A 14242-nucleotide genomic window follows, 5' to 3' on the forward strand; every position below is an offset into this window, starting at 1 on the left:
CATGTGTCTGTGGTGACTGTATCCTTTTCCCTTTCAGTTCAGGCAATAAGTCATTGTAGCCTTTGGTTAACACCTTGACTCCCTGGGCCATCCATTGTTCCTCAACAGTACAAGGGTCATGCAGCCAAGTAAATATGATTTTGCTATTACCAGTCAAAAGCTGCAGGCTTTTTTTAGCTTCACAGTTATCTAGCAGTGAAATGACTATTGCCTAACCTGCTTTAATTTCATCTCTGTGAATAGGAAAAAGACTGGCAGACCTAGTTAGTGTATTTCTAAGGAACAACAGCCCTTAGAATTAACAGAGATGGTGGGAGGCTGTTGTGCAACTTCTAAATGTCTGCTGAAAACCAATGAGAAGGAGTCAGGCTGTGATAAGAAAAAATAAAATTCACCCCACACAAACCTCAAACTGAAGTTGAGGAACACTCCTCTTCCCCTACTTTCCGGGGCAGATTAGAAACTGACCCCAGAGGGCAGATGGTATCACTTGACTGTAGGACCCATAAAAACACTGTAAGGGTGACAATAACAACAGAGATACTGGGGAGGTTCTGTCACAAAAAAGTACTTCCAAGAATATAAATGAAGCTTTTCTGTATTAATTAGGTATTTTACATGTGTCTAAAAAGAGGAACAGGAAATTTTAAATCACTAATGCCTGGTGAAACATCAGGGTATAATATAAGAAAGACCAGAGAGAGCCTCCATCCCCTGCTAGACGCAGGAGGGAACATGGTAAGAAATGATGAGGAAAAGGCTGAGGTGCTTAATGCCTTCTTTGCCTCAGTCTTTAATAACAAAACTAGTTGTACTGATGGAATCCAGCCTCCTCAGCCAGAAGACAGAGACTGGGATAACGACCCTCCCACATTCCACAAAGAGACAGTCCGTGACCTACTGCATCACACACACATACACAAGTTTATGGGACTGGATGGGATACACCCGAGGGTGCTGAAGGAGCTGGCTGGCGTGCTCGCCAAGCTGCTTTCCATCATTTATCAGCAGTCCTGGCTGAGCGGGGAGGTCCTGACAGATTGGAAATTGGCCATTGTGACGCCCGTATATAAGAAGAATTGGAAGGATGATCCGGGAAATTACAGGCCTGCCAGCTTGACTTCAGTGCCCAGGAAGCTGATGGAGCAGCTCATCCTGAGAACCATCACACAACACATGTGGGACAACCAGATGACCAGGCCCAGTCAGCATGGTCTTATGAAAGGCAGGTCCTGCTTGACAAACCTGATCTCCTTCTAAGACAGGGTGACCCGCTTATTGGATGAGGGAAAGGCTGTGGATGTTGTTTACCTTGACCTCAGTAAGGCCTTTGACACTGTTTTCCACAACATTCTTCTGACGAAACTGGCTGCTCGTGGTTTGGGTGGGCACACACTTTCCTGGGTCAAAAACTGGCTGGACAGACGGGCCCAAAGAGTTGTGGTGAAGGGAGTTAAATCCGGTTGGTGGCCGGTTACAAGTGGTGTCCCCCAGGTCTCAGTTTTGGGGCCACTCCTGTTTAACATCTTTATTGATGATCTGGACGAGGGGATCGAGTGCACCCTCAGTCAGTTTGCAGATGACACCAGGTTGGGTGGGAGTGTTGATCTGCTCGAGGGCAGGGAGGTTCTGCAGAGAGACCTGGACAGGCTGGAGCCATGGGCTGAGGCCAACTGGAGGAGTTTCCATAAGGCCAAATGCCGGGGGCTGCCCTTGGGCCACAACAACCCCCAGCAGCGCTACAGGCTTGGGGAGGAGTGGCTGGAGAGCTGCCAGTCACAGAGGGACCTGGGGTGTTGATTGACAGCCGGCTGAACGGGAGCCAGCAGTGTGCCCAGGGGGCCAAGAAGGCCAATGGCATCCTGGCTTGTGTCAGCAATAGCGTGGCCAGCAGGGACAGGGAAGGGATCTGACCCCTGTACTCGGCACTGGTGAGGCCGCACCTCGATTCCTGTGTTCAGTTTTGGGCCCCTCACTACAAAAAGGACATTGAATGACTCGAGCGTGTCCAGAGAAGGGCAACGAAGCTGGTGCAGGGTCTGGAGCACAGGTCATACGGAGAACGGCTGAGGGAACTGGGGGTGTTTAGTCTGGAGAAGAGGAGGCTGAGAGGAGACCTCATCACCCTGTACAGCTACCTGAAAGGAGGTTGCAGAGAGCTGGGGATGAGTCTCTTTAACCAAGTAACAAGCGATAGGACAATAGGGAATGGCCTCAAGTTGCACCAGGGAGGGTTTAGACTGGATATTAGGAAGCATTTCTTTACAGAACAGGTTGTTAGGTGTTGGAATGGGCTGCCCAGGGCAGTGGTGGAGTCCCCATCCCTGAAGGTGTTTAAGAGTAGGGCTGACATAGCACTGAGGGATATGGTGTAGTTGGGAACTGTCAGTGAAGGTTAATGGTTGAACTGGATGATCTTCAATGTCTTTTCCAACCTAGATGATTGTGTGATTCTGTGATAAGGGGACTTCAATCACCCTGATATCTGCTGGAGGGACAACACATCAGTGCATATTCAATCCAGGAGGTTTGTGGAACACATTGATGGTAACTTCCTCCTCCAAGTGACAGAGGACTAAGGAGGAGAGGTTCTATGCTGGACCTTGGTCTCACCAACAAGGAGAGTCTGGTGGGAAGTGTGAAGGTCAAGGGCAGCTTTGGTTGCAGTGACCATGAAATGGTGGAGGTCAAGATCCTTAGGGTTGCGAGGAGGGTGCACAACAAGCTCGCTACCCTGGACTTCAGGAGAGCAGAGTTTGGATTTTTCAGGGATCTGCTTGGTGGAGTACCACGTGGTAAAGTCCTGGAGGGAAGAGAGGACTAAGAAAGCTGGTTGATATTCAAGGATCACCAAGCCCAGGAATGATGCATCCTGACAAAGAGAAAGTCAAGTAAGAACATCAGGAGATATGCATGGAGGAACAAGGAACTCCTGGACAAGATCAAACACAAAAAGGAAGCCTAAAAACGGTAGAAGCAAGGACAGATAGCCTGGGAGGAATACAGAGCAACTGTCCAATCAGCAAGGGATCAGGTTAGGAAATCTAAAACCTTAATAGAATTAAATCTGGCTGGGGAAGTTGAGGGGAACAGAAAGGTGTCTATATGTACATAGGTGATAAAAGGAAGACTAGGAAAAATGTGGGCCCTCTTTGGAAGGAAAAGGGAGACTTGGTCACCCAGGATATGGAGAAGGCTGAGGTACTCAATGATCTTTTTGCCTCAGTCTTCACTGGCAAGGGCTCCAGCCACACTGCCCAAGATGCAAAAGGCAAAGGCAAGTACTAGGAATAACCATCCACTGCAGAAGATCAAGTTCAGGACCATGTAAGGAACCTGAAGGTGCACTAGACCATGGGACCTGATGAGATGCATGTATGTGTCCTGAGGAAACTGGCAGATGAAGTGGCTAAGCCACTATCCATCATATTTGATATGTCACGGAAGTCTGGAGAAGTTCCCACTGAATGGGAAAGGGGAAACATAACCCCTATTTTTAAAAAGGGAAGTAAAGAAAACCCAGGGAGCTACACTCCAGTTAGACTCACCTCTGTGCCTGGCAGTATCATGGAACAGATCCTCCTGGAAATTATACTAGATCACATGGAAAATAAGGAGGTGGTTGGTGAAGGCCACCATGGCTTCACTAAGGGAAAATTGTGCCTGGCAAATTTGGTGGCCTTCTATGATGGCGTTACAGTGCTGGCGGATAAGGGAAGAGCAACTGACGTCATCTACCTGGAGGTTTGCAAACCTTTTGAGAGTGTCCTGCATAAAATCCTTGTTCTCTAAATTGGAGAGATGTGGATTTGAGGGATTGAGCCCTCGGTGGATAAGGACTTGGATGGATTATCACACTCAAAGTGTTGTGGTCAATGGCTCGATGTTTAAGGGAAGACCAGTGACAAGTTGCAGTCTTCAGAGGTCAGTGTTGGGACCAGTGCTGCCTAACATCTTTGTTGTTCACATGGACAGTGGGATTGAGTGCACCCTCAGCAAGCTTGCCAGTGACACCAAGCTGTGTGGTGGAGTTGATTCACTGGAGGGAAGGGATGTGCCATCCAGAGGGACCTGTACAGGCTCAAGAAGTGGGCCCATGTGAACTCATGAAGTTCAACAAGGCCAGTGCAAAGTCCTGCACATGGGTCTAGGCAACCCCATGCACAAATATAGGCTAGGCAATGAGTGGAATGACAGCAGCCTTGCAGAGAAGGACTTGGGAGTAGCAGTCTATGGAAAACTGACTGGGCTGGAAATGTGCGCTCACAGCCCAGAAAGCCAACTGTATCCTGGGCTGCATCAGAAGAAGCATCACCAGCAGGCTGAGGGAGGTGATTCTCCCCTTCCAGTCCACTCTCACAAGACTCCCACCTGCAGTACTGTGTCCAGCTCTGTTGCACCCAAAATAAGGACATGGACCTGCTCGAGTCAGTCCAGAGGAGGCCACAAAGATGCTTGTGGGGGAATGGAGCACCTCCCTTATGACGACAGGCTGAGAGAGTTGGGGTTGTTCAGCCTGGAGTAGAGAAGGCTCTGGGGACACCTTATAGTGGCCTTCCAGTACTTAAAGGGGGCCTACAGTAACAATGGGGAGAGATATCAGGGAATGCAGTGATAGGACAAGGGGTAACAGTTTTAAGCTGAAAGAGGATAGGTTTTGATTAGCTATAAGGAAGAAATTCTTTACAGTGAGGGTGGAGAGGTAGTGGAACAGGCTGCCCAGAGAAGCTGTGGATATCCCCTCCCTGGAAGTGTTTGTCAGTCTGGATGGGGCTTTGAGCAACCTGATCTAGTGGAAGGTGTCCCTGCCCATGGCAGGGGGGTTGGAACTAGATGATCTTTCAGGTCTCTACCATCCCAAACCATTCTGTGATTCTATGATTTTATAACACACTATTTTTCTCAGACTCACACATCTAAGTTGACAGACAAGACGTCTACACAGGAAAGCCAGAGTTTATTTAAGATTTTGATTTACTAGGATAATATTAAATTAGACAATGACAAGTTGCTGGTCTATATGATGGATTAAACTTCAACCTGACTATGAGCTTTGGACAGCTTCCCCAGTGACTGGGAGAGAAAATGGTAAAGAATTTCAATGTTAATCAATGCAACATAACACATATGCAAAAAAAAAAAAAACCCACCCTACCTATATTCAAATAACATGTAAATTACTGTAGCTATAAATATTGAGGAAAGAAATGCAAATTACTACAAACAGTGATCTGAAAACCATCACCTTAGTTCTCAGTGACAAAGTTTATTATGAAGTATTAGACAAGAACAGAGGAAAAAAATGAAAAACATTGCTATGTCCTAATATACATCAAGAGGGATCCTCTTTGCAGTCCTGATCACCTTGTCTCATAGAAGACATATTAGAATTACAAAATAAACAGAGAGAATAACAAGGATAATCAGAGCTATGGAAGGTTTTTCCTAGAAGGAGATAACAATAAGGAACCTTCGAACTGGAAAACAGAGGACTATCATCTGAAGTTATAAAAACATAAATCAAGAATGCTTATTTAGCCTAGAGTTCATCTTCCTCTCCCTCCTGTGTTCCCAGCTGCCTGTGCTTGAGGCCAGCTCTGCCATTGTGTGGCTGTGGCATGTGGGTCAGGCTGCTGTGGAAGAGCTTGAGTAGGGAGCCTCTCCCCTCCTTCACTCAGGAGCTGTCTGTGTGTCAGCTCAGGGTCTCACCCTTGGTCCTCGCCTGAGTTTGGCTGCAGCTACACTTGTGCCTGGACATGTATCCCACTGATTCAGACCAGACCTATGGGCTGATTTCCCAGCCTGACCTAAGCCCCACCTCACCATGATGGACTCCTCTGAAGTCCAGCCCTAGGCCAGCTCTGCTCCTCCACTAGGGCCAGCGGGATGGGGCCCTCGTCTGAATGGACACTGCCTTGTCCAGCCTTGCTGCTACCCTCTGCTCTTGGCTCACCTTCCTCATGGGGCAGCCAGCCCTTGCTGCTTCTGAACAAGATTATTTCACCCAATGAAGTTATCAGGTGAGAGATTTGACACAACAAAAGGAAGCGCATTTTTTAAAAAATTACATTGCAGAGCTCCACGCCACAGTGCATTACAAAAAAACAACGGTATAAAAGAAAAGCAGCTTAGAAAGAAGTTTTTGAAGACAGAAGTAGTAGCAGTTACTAAATATGATGACCTATGTGCAATCTCAAACTGAGAAACATGCTGACCATAGATGCAAGTGGGAAGATGACACGTCTTCCCCACATACCTGGTCCTGGCTGACATCAGAGCAAAACATGGACCAAGGTGGACCTAGACAGACATTCAAGAAAAGTCCTGTGTTTCAAGTTTCTGACAGACATGGTGGAACAAATAATGTCATTCCTCTAACGAGGCAACTCCCTAAGGCTTGTATCTGTCAAAAAGTAAACTTTCGACTTTCTGAACTTCTTTACCTGCACAAATCTGCTCCTGGAAGGTACTGGGAAAACCGTGAATGAAGAAGTGGAATTAATCGGAGATCACACCACCTTTTTTCCCACCTAAGTCCTGGTGATGCTGGCCATGAGGAACATGATAATGTATCCTGAAAAACATCAAAAGGTCCTTCTCAGTTTTGGACTTTATTATAAGTACTCAGCAGATTTTAAAAGAAAGAGGTAGACTTCAAAGACTTTATATTTCATTTAGCATTGTGTTCCACTTTCCCCTAATCATTTGGCATCAGTTTTAGCTAGCACTGGAGAGATTCTGAACTTTTCGTCACAAATAAATCTATATATAAACCTCAACATCAATATGCTTAGAGGAAGTGTGAGGAACAGTATTCTAAAAAGCTAGGGAAAACAGATTGTGTCCTTTTTTTTGAAATAACTAGTCATGAATAGAACTGAATATTTACTACATATCACATCATCAGCTACTAATTTTATAACTGCACCCTGAATAAAGGGTATCTCGAAATTATTCACTATACAAGAGTAATTTCGCTGTTTCCTGTGGCCCCGTACACATTTACATACCTGTCTATTCTAATGACATCACCTCAAAATACGGTAATTTTGAGTGGGATTTAACATGTGATGAAAATTGTTTAGGCAAAACTACATGTTTATGATGAATATTTTAATTTTACTATTTACACATGACAGTACTTATATGAAAATCAAACTTTATCATGTTTATGATCATATCTACAAAGAATTAGTATTTAAATATCTACAACCTAATTTCACCAGTATTTTTACAGAATATAGATTTGAATACAAAATGCTTATAAAAAGTGAAATCATCAGCGTTTATTTTTAAAAATGCAACACCTCTTCCTTTCTTTATAAAATGTTTTACAAAACCGTGCTAGTGATGATCTTATTTTTCTTAAGAAGCATGGGTTCTCACTGAAATATATGTAGTACTTTTAGTATATCAGTAAAATTGTACCTGCCGATCCTGCATCATTTACAATTTTTTAATCTCAGACTTCATACCTTTTCTTACCTGTATCTTTTATAAAATATTACAAAAATTAAGTACACCTTATATTTTTCTAGAGTGTGATTTTTGTGTAAGATCTATGCAATTATAAAGCTTTGTCAGCTTGAACTTTACTTGTACATATATGTTAATATATCTTTCAGGTATATAAAATAAAAGATTATGATGAACATCAGTTCAGCTGAACAGCGGGATTTTCATATGTAGCTTCATTTATTTAAAACATTGAAACTCTGGTGAAACATTCCATAGACTCAATCCACATAAATGAAAGATTGGCTAGGAAGACTAAACCAGGACATTGTTTTGAATTATGTTGTCGTGAAATTTTCATGTTTTCTGTCTGCTTTCAAGAACCTTATTTCAGCTGTGAGTAAACGTGAGGAAAAAGCTGAAATGTGGCAAAAATTTTAGATGCAAACTGTACGTCTAGATCTGGCTGCAACAGAAAAGTTAACTCTGCCTTTAGACAGCATAACTCTGAATTGTTGACAAAAGCCCCAAATCAGTCCTATATACTCCAAACTCTGAGTCAGAAGTCTCCTTCATGCGAATAACCAAGGCTATATGTTAAGAAATAGACTATGGCCGTAAGTCATAATGCATTCTAGAGAATATTCTGAGAAAAAGGAAGGACCATGATATGAGTTGTACATAATTTAGGAATTCATACAGAGATCTCATTTGGTTTTATGAAGCATTCTATTACCATTACAGGGGGACATCTGAGATAAGAACCACATCCTGGTCTTCAGCTGAATAATTTAATTTAGGGTGAGTTATAGACTCATGATGCCTGATTATATTATTTAAACTGAGTGAAAAGACTGGGTTTCAGTAAATTATTATCAGTTCAAATAGAAACTGTAGCTAATTTAGATCAGTTTCGACACCTTCAGAAATAGGATTCACAAATGGAAGAATGGTTTTTATCCTAAAAGCAAAGTTAGAAATGAAGTAACTAGCAAAGTAAGTTTAGGATGTGCTGCAGTAGCTTTTCTATATGCATACATATAGAGCCGATTGAGATAAATCTGCTTCTGATGTTGTTGCAGTAGTAATATATATAATAATTTTTAAATTACTTGACTTGCATTACATGCCAATTTTACTGCGTTTATCTCATTTTTATGATCTGCAGCTCCCATAAAGTGCATAAATCCTAAAAGTTTTCCAGATTATAATCAGGCTTAAAATCTGTGCTACTGATTTAAATCTCCGGGCTCCTATTTAAAACCTTCACCAGTGAAGTATGTAACAATAAAACAAGGCAGAAATTAAAAACATCAAAGTCTAAACAAATGTTTACATTTTTAGGTTTTTTAATATTGCTGTAATATTTATGCTGTATATTGATTTATTCAGTGCTTTTTATTATATCTATTTTCACCTATCACAAAGCCAAATACGCAGTAAAAAAACCTTTGAACTACATAAAATAATGGAAATTGTACATTTCCTGTCTAAGAAAACTGTTAGAAGCACCTTGTTGCACTTCAAAGGCATCTTTTACTAAAAATCTGATCAGACATCTGTAGCATTTCATCGTAAAGAGACTGCTACATAATGCTATCATTCTTCACTAAACTTTTAAGTGTAAATTACTGGAAGTAAAAAAAACTTAAAAATAGGCAAAAACATGTATCTAAATCATTCTTCACCAAAAATTTTAGATGATAAAAGAAATTTTAAAAGGAAAAATATTCTGAGTAAGTCTTCTACCCCTTCTTTAAATATTTTCATTTTAATAATTTTAACTTCTATGCTGTGGAAATAATCTAGAAGAAAAAGCTTTCGCAAAATCCCTATTTTATTGCTCAGCTAAAAATAGTAATCATATCTTTCAAGGCACAATCTCAGATGGTATAATTTGTCATAGTTTAATTCGCAGCCATATCTGGCAACTCTTTCTGCCCCTATGGAACTGCCTATCAATTAGAGCTCCTCCCATGTTCCTGTCATTTATTAGTTACCTCCACTTAGCTGTCACAGTCTGATTATTCTTCTGTGTAATTAAATAAATAGAAGCTCTTACCGTGTTGTTGGGATGGTAGTTGAGATGCAAACCACTGTCACACAGGGGAGAGGATGTGCCACTGCTTTGGTCACTGGGGGCACCTAATACAAACATGAATACACCAAAAAAATCTTCATTAATCTATAATGCTATAATTCAAATTTATGTATGTCTGCATGCATATATTCCCCTTCTCCCACTAGTTTTGTTACATCTAACATTCATTTACTTTCTCCATTCAGCCAGTATCTGTCTTCTGGTTTGAGCAGAGTGCCTTTTTAAACTGAGTAGAGGCTCAAGAATTTCTCTCCTGGTGCTTTGCTTGAAAGACTTAATAACCTGTTTAGTAAGAAAAAAAAAAAAAAGAAAAAAAAAGAAAAACAAAAAGAAAAAAACAAACAAACAAACAAAAAACCAAACCAAACCAAAACAAACAACCAAAGGGCTTTGCAAATTTGTTAATAAAAGGAATGTGTGTACCTCCTTGCTTGGTTTTCACTTGAAGGAGTTACTCAGATAATGCTTTTATTACTCTCGAATAAGTTCACAGTTCCAAATGTTCTTGTAACAGTTTAGGAAATTACAGTCCTACACCTCAAAAGTGATATGATAGGATGGATACAAATGCATCTTTGTGTGCATTACCTAGGCTACTCTGAGGTACCACAACCTTTCATAAAAGGGACAAATGTACTTGGATACATTTTTATTTAAGAATATGGTGTTCTAAATTTTTTCTTGTCTCACTAGAATGTGAGACAAGATAAAGACAGCATTTCAACAAATGATTGAAAAAAATATTATTTCATAATTTAGTTTATTTAATTCCTACTAATTTAAAATCAAAGGGTAAAAGTGCTGCAATCAAATATTTATTGTTCTGTTGCTTAAAAATTAAGCAATTCATTTTACCCTCAAGAGCAAGAAGCAGAAGGAAAGCAGTGGTGACAAAAGGCACAGGCTGACATATAAATATGCTTAGATATGCTGCAACTGTCTATAATTATGCACCCACACTTATGATTTAATATAATTCAAGGAAGACAGCTGTCTCCATATGTCTCTCATGGGGCTAGTTGACTAAAATTCGTTTGGACTTAAACAAAATACTAATCATCCCAAAGTAATTTATTTTTAGGTAGACAGACACCTCCACCAAAGCCTCTGAATTTTAAATGGTAAAGTTAAGCCGTCTAAATATACACACACAAGCTCATTTTCACATTTACAAGAAAAACCTCGTTCAGAGTAAAATGTTATCTGATGCTGACTGAAAAACCGCTACTGTAAACTGATGTAATTCTACTGTTTTACCTGCAACTTTGCTGATTCACACCAGCCAAATGCCTGGTGATCTGTTTTTCAAGCAATAATAGCATTTTTTGTTTGAAGTGAATGTTACTACAAGAGCTGGCAATACAAGCAACTTATATTCAGCTAGTAATGTTGACCGAGAAAGCTGCTCTCAATCACTCTCAATGCACACTAGGTTCAAGCATTCATGATCACTGAACTGAGTTTTCTTTTAGCCAAGTAATAAAGTCTTACATGCACAATCTTCATTCAGTGGCAGTTTGAGAAAAGCAGGTGCTCTTTTCAGAAAGGACACAGTTAGGGTCACTTCTTCCCCTGCATTGCGAAGGACCTGGACCTGGAAGAGAAATAAAGACAGGACACCTTGAAATAAATATGATCAAAATGCATCAGCAAATGAAAGCAATGCCACACAGCTTTCACATACCAGAACATGACTACTTAGTAATTTATTGTAATGGCATTTTTTTTTTTTTTAAAGCAAGATGTAAAGTTTGCTATATGTTCATCTGTTGTGTTTCTAGACACACAGATCAGAGGCAGGGGGTATTGGCCTCCTATAATAGTGTTGGTTTTGCACTGTGCTATTGCACAACTTGCTCCCTGACACTGTTCAGCTGTGACCCTCTTCTTTTCAGATTTGGCATCATCCACACTAGCATGTCTGTATAAAAAAGGATTATTTTTTTTCCCCCCCCTGAGGTTGTCTCATAAATCTCCAACCAAAACAATGGCAGCAGTTTCCATAGCTGTGCCATAATCACATGAGTAAATCTTTCCAATGGCCAGAGATAAATTTAGCCAAAACGCTCCTGCATGGATAAGAGATCCAATCTTCTTTACAGCCATAGAGGAAAAGTACCTCTTTCAAGTCTTAAGTCTTAGATAAGCACAAGCTTGGGTTTTGCCAAAGGGCAGATTGCATTTTGGACATAAGAATGTGCATAGATCACCTATCCACCTGTGAATGCTTTTAGCCCTCCTGTACTGTCCTACAATTGCTCCTGCAGCTCTTGTTCATGCCTTTAGCTTTTGTGTGGGAGGGCTGGTAGACACCTCAAGACACACAGCAGAGAAAGGGGACCCCAAACAACTCCCCAGAGTGGCACAAAGGAGACACAAAAGCAACTAAGCAAAATGCTATACGTAACAGTGGAGGAGTAACATTTGAATCGATTTAGAATACAAGAGCCAAGAAGCATCAGGTCACTCAACTCTGTTTCAGAGAACAACCATTTCCTGTTCTTCTGGCTCTATAATGCAAAACTCTTCAAGGGTTGCTTTATTTTGGGCTTACAAAGACAGAAGATTGCACCATTCCTCTGTCCGAGTGACTGCACTTACACCATGCTGAGAGCCGGCTCACGGGAGTGATGTTCAAAAAACTGCTACACAGCAATTTATTAGACAGAAGTTTTAAACTAGCAGGAATATGCTCTCTTTCTGCTGTGTTTTCATGGTAGCTGGGTAACACACAGATTAACCCTTCTGTCATGCTGCTGCTTGTGAGAAAGCCTTGTAAATAATATATGGAGGTTTACTATCTTTAATCTATGTCTATCAACAACCAATCCTATAGATTTATTTATGTGCATGTATGTAACTATGTGCAGAGATGCTTTCACATGGAATCACTGCATTACATTAAGTTAACTTAAAGCAATTCTTCAGGAAAAAATGTTGGCTTTGCCTTTAAACACAATACTTTCTACTCCACACTAGTTGCTACAGAAGAGTCACAATATGACGGAATATTGAATCTAGTATCTGAAACCCACTCTGAAATTTTAGGCTCTTTATTATCTAAAATAGCACAGTGATTGTCAAGGTACAATTTGCAGTGTGGTGTATATTTATACGTATGTGGGCAAATAAACACACACCCATCACAACAAATTTCAACTTAACATGCATGCCAAAAACTTCATCTGTAACATGGGCACTTCCCAGTTCTAGTATGTTTTATATCTTAGAATCCGTAAGTGGTGCTTATTTCATAGAAAGAAGATGACTTGCAATCTGCAGAACAGTAGATCAAGACTCTGAAGTCCTGAACTGCCTCAGAGAAAATTTAACGTATCCTCAGCATTCACAGAAAATTTATCCTTCTCCTCTCCTATATGTAGCAGTCACACAGTTCAGAATAGTCCTAGCCAAAGCAGAAACTTACAGGCTTGTATTCTCTATTGAAACGACAGATGTGGATAGACCAAGTATAGGAAAAATACAGCTACCTTTTGCCTTTTAAAAAATATTTATTTTTACTCAGAAGTGAGGAAGAAGTGAAGAAGTTACAGCATTACCAACTTTAATTTCTAAAGTCACCTTTTAAAATACATAAGAAAAAGTGGATATTATTTATGAAAGAAGCTGAGACAGTAAACTCTGCCCCCGAATCTTTCTTTTACTAACAGTAAAACAAGCCACGCATCTACATGATTTTATTTGATAATATATTGTACTTGCAAAGGCTAGAAGTCACCATAAGTAGTCTACTGTGACCTTTTCCTCTAACCTCTCTCTCTCACAGTCTCATAGGATGAAGAATTTAAGCTAGTACACATTTTAGTTCAAATCAGCAGTACTTATTTCACTGAAATATATTGTGGAGTGTATGAAGCCTATAATCCAGAAAGTGACTAGATTTTAACATGCAGAATAAAGCCGAATGGAGATTAAAAAAGAAAACTACTAGGTAATGATTACAACAAAGAGGAGACCAGCTATCGATCCCATTGTAGTTACTTTCTAGTCAGTAACAAAGCCATTCTGGGAAATAAGGTTAACTGAAAAAAATGGGACTTTTAATTAAATTTATTGTCTTATTGTATCTTTCAGTTGAAAGCTTTACTGTTATTTTATATTTTTTGTCTTTATTTTACATGAGAAATGAACAATTACTGAACTGTTTTAAATCAAGTATGCCTTATAGGAGTCATTTACTTTGTGTTCTCATTCAATGTGTACACCATTCCACATTGCCATTCCTCCGTGCAGAACGAGAATGAGGTACAATAGGAAATCTACACTTACTGAGGAAGTTTTTAGTGATATGCCAGAGCAGCTCATGTTCTTGAATGGAAAATGAACAACTTTTACAAAAAAATACAACAGCCAAAAGTAACGTGATCAATTGTTATGGAGAGTTATGTCTATGAAAAAAAACCTCCCACTTGAAAACAGGAAGTCAAACAGTTTTTCTGGAAGATACAACAGTAGGAATTTATAGAGTTTTCCAAATATGAGTGGAATTCTACCAATAGTCGGAGATACTGCCATATCATTTCTTCTGTCTTCCTCATTGCCTAACATCAGTTTAATTCAAAACTTTATAGATCTGTTTCGGTAAAATGAGGACTGTGTGAATGTAAATGTATTGTTTGTTCAGGCTTGGAAAGGTACATTCATAAAAAATTAATTTATCTGCAC

General features: G+C 40.3%; 1 protein-coding gene across 5 annotated transcripts in view; it reads right to left on the bottom strand.

Moving 5' to 3' along the window:
* The window catches only part of SNTG1 (syntrophin gamma 1), a 357499-nt gene that overhangs the window by 106359 nt on the left and 236898 nt on the right, over nt 1-14242 (bottom strand). For all 5 annotated transcript variants that reach the window (XM_074898981.1, XM_074898980.1, XM_074898983.1 and 2 more), the window contains 3 exons: nt 11048-11150; nt 9518-9600; nt 6444-6574 (listed from right to left, as the gene is read on the bottom strand). In XM_074898981.1, coding sequence (XP_074755082.1) covers nt 6444-6574; nt 9518-9600; nt 11048-11150 — 317 coding nt within the window. The remainder of the gene's footprint in view (nt 1-6443; nt 6575-9517; nt 9601-11047; nt 11151-14242) is intronic.

This window comes from Athene noctua, chromosome 2, assembly GCF_965140245.1.
Source record: "Athene noctua chromosome 2, bAthNoc1.hap1.1, whole genome shotgun sequence".
Lineage (NCBI taxonomy): Eukaryota > Metazoa > Chordata > Aves > Strigiformes > Strigidae > Athene > Athene noctua.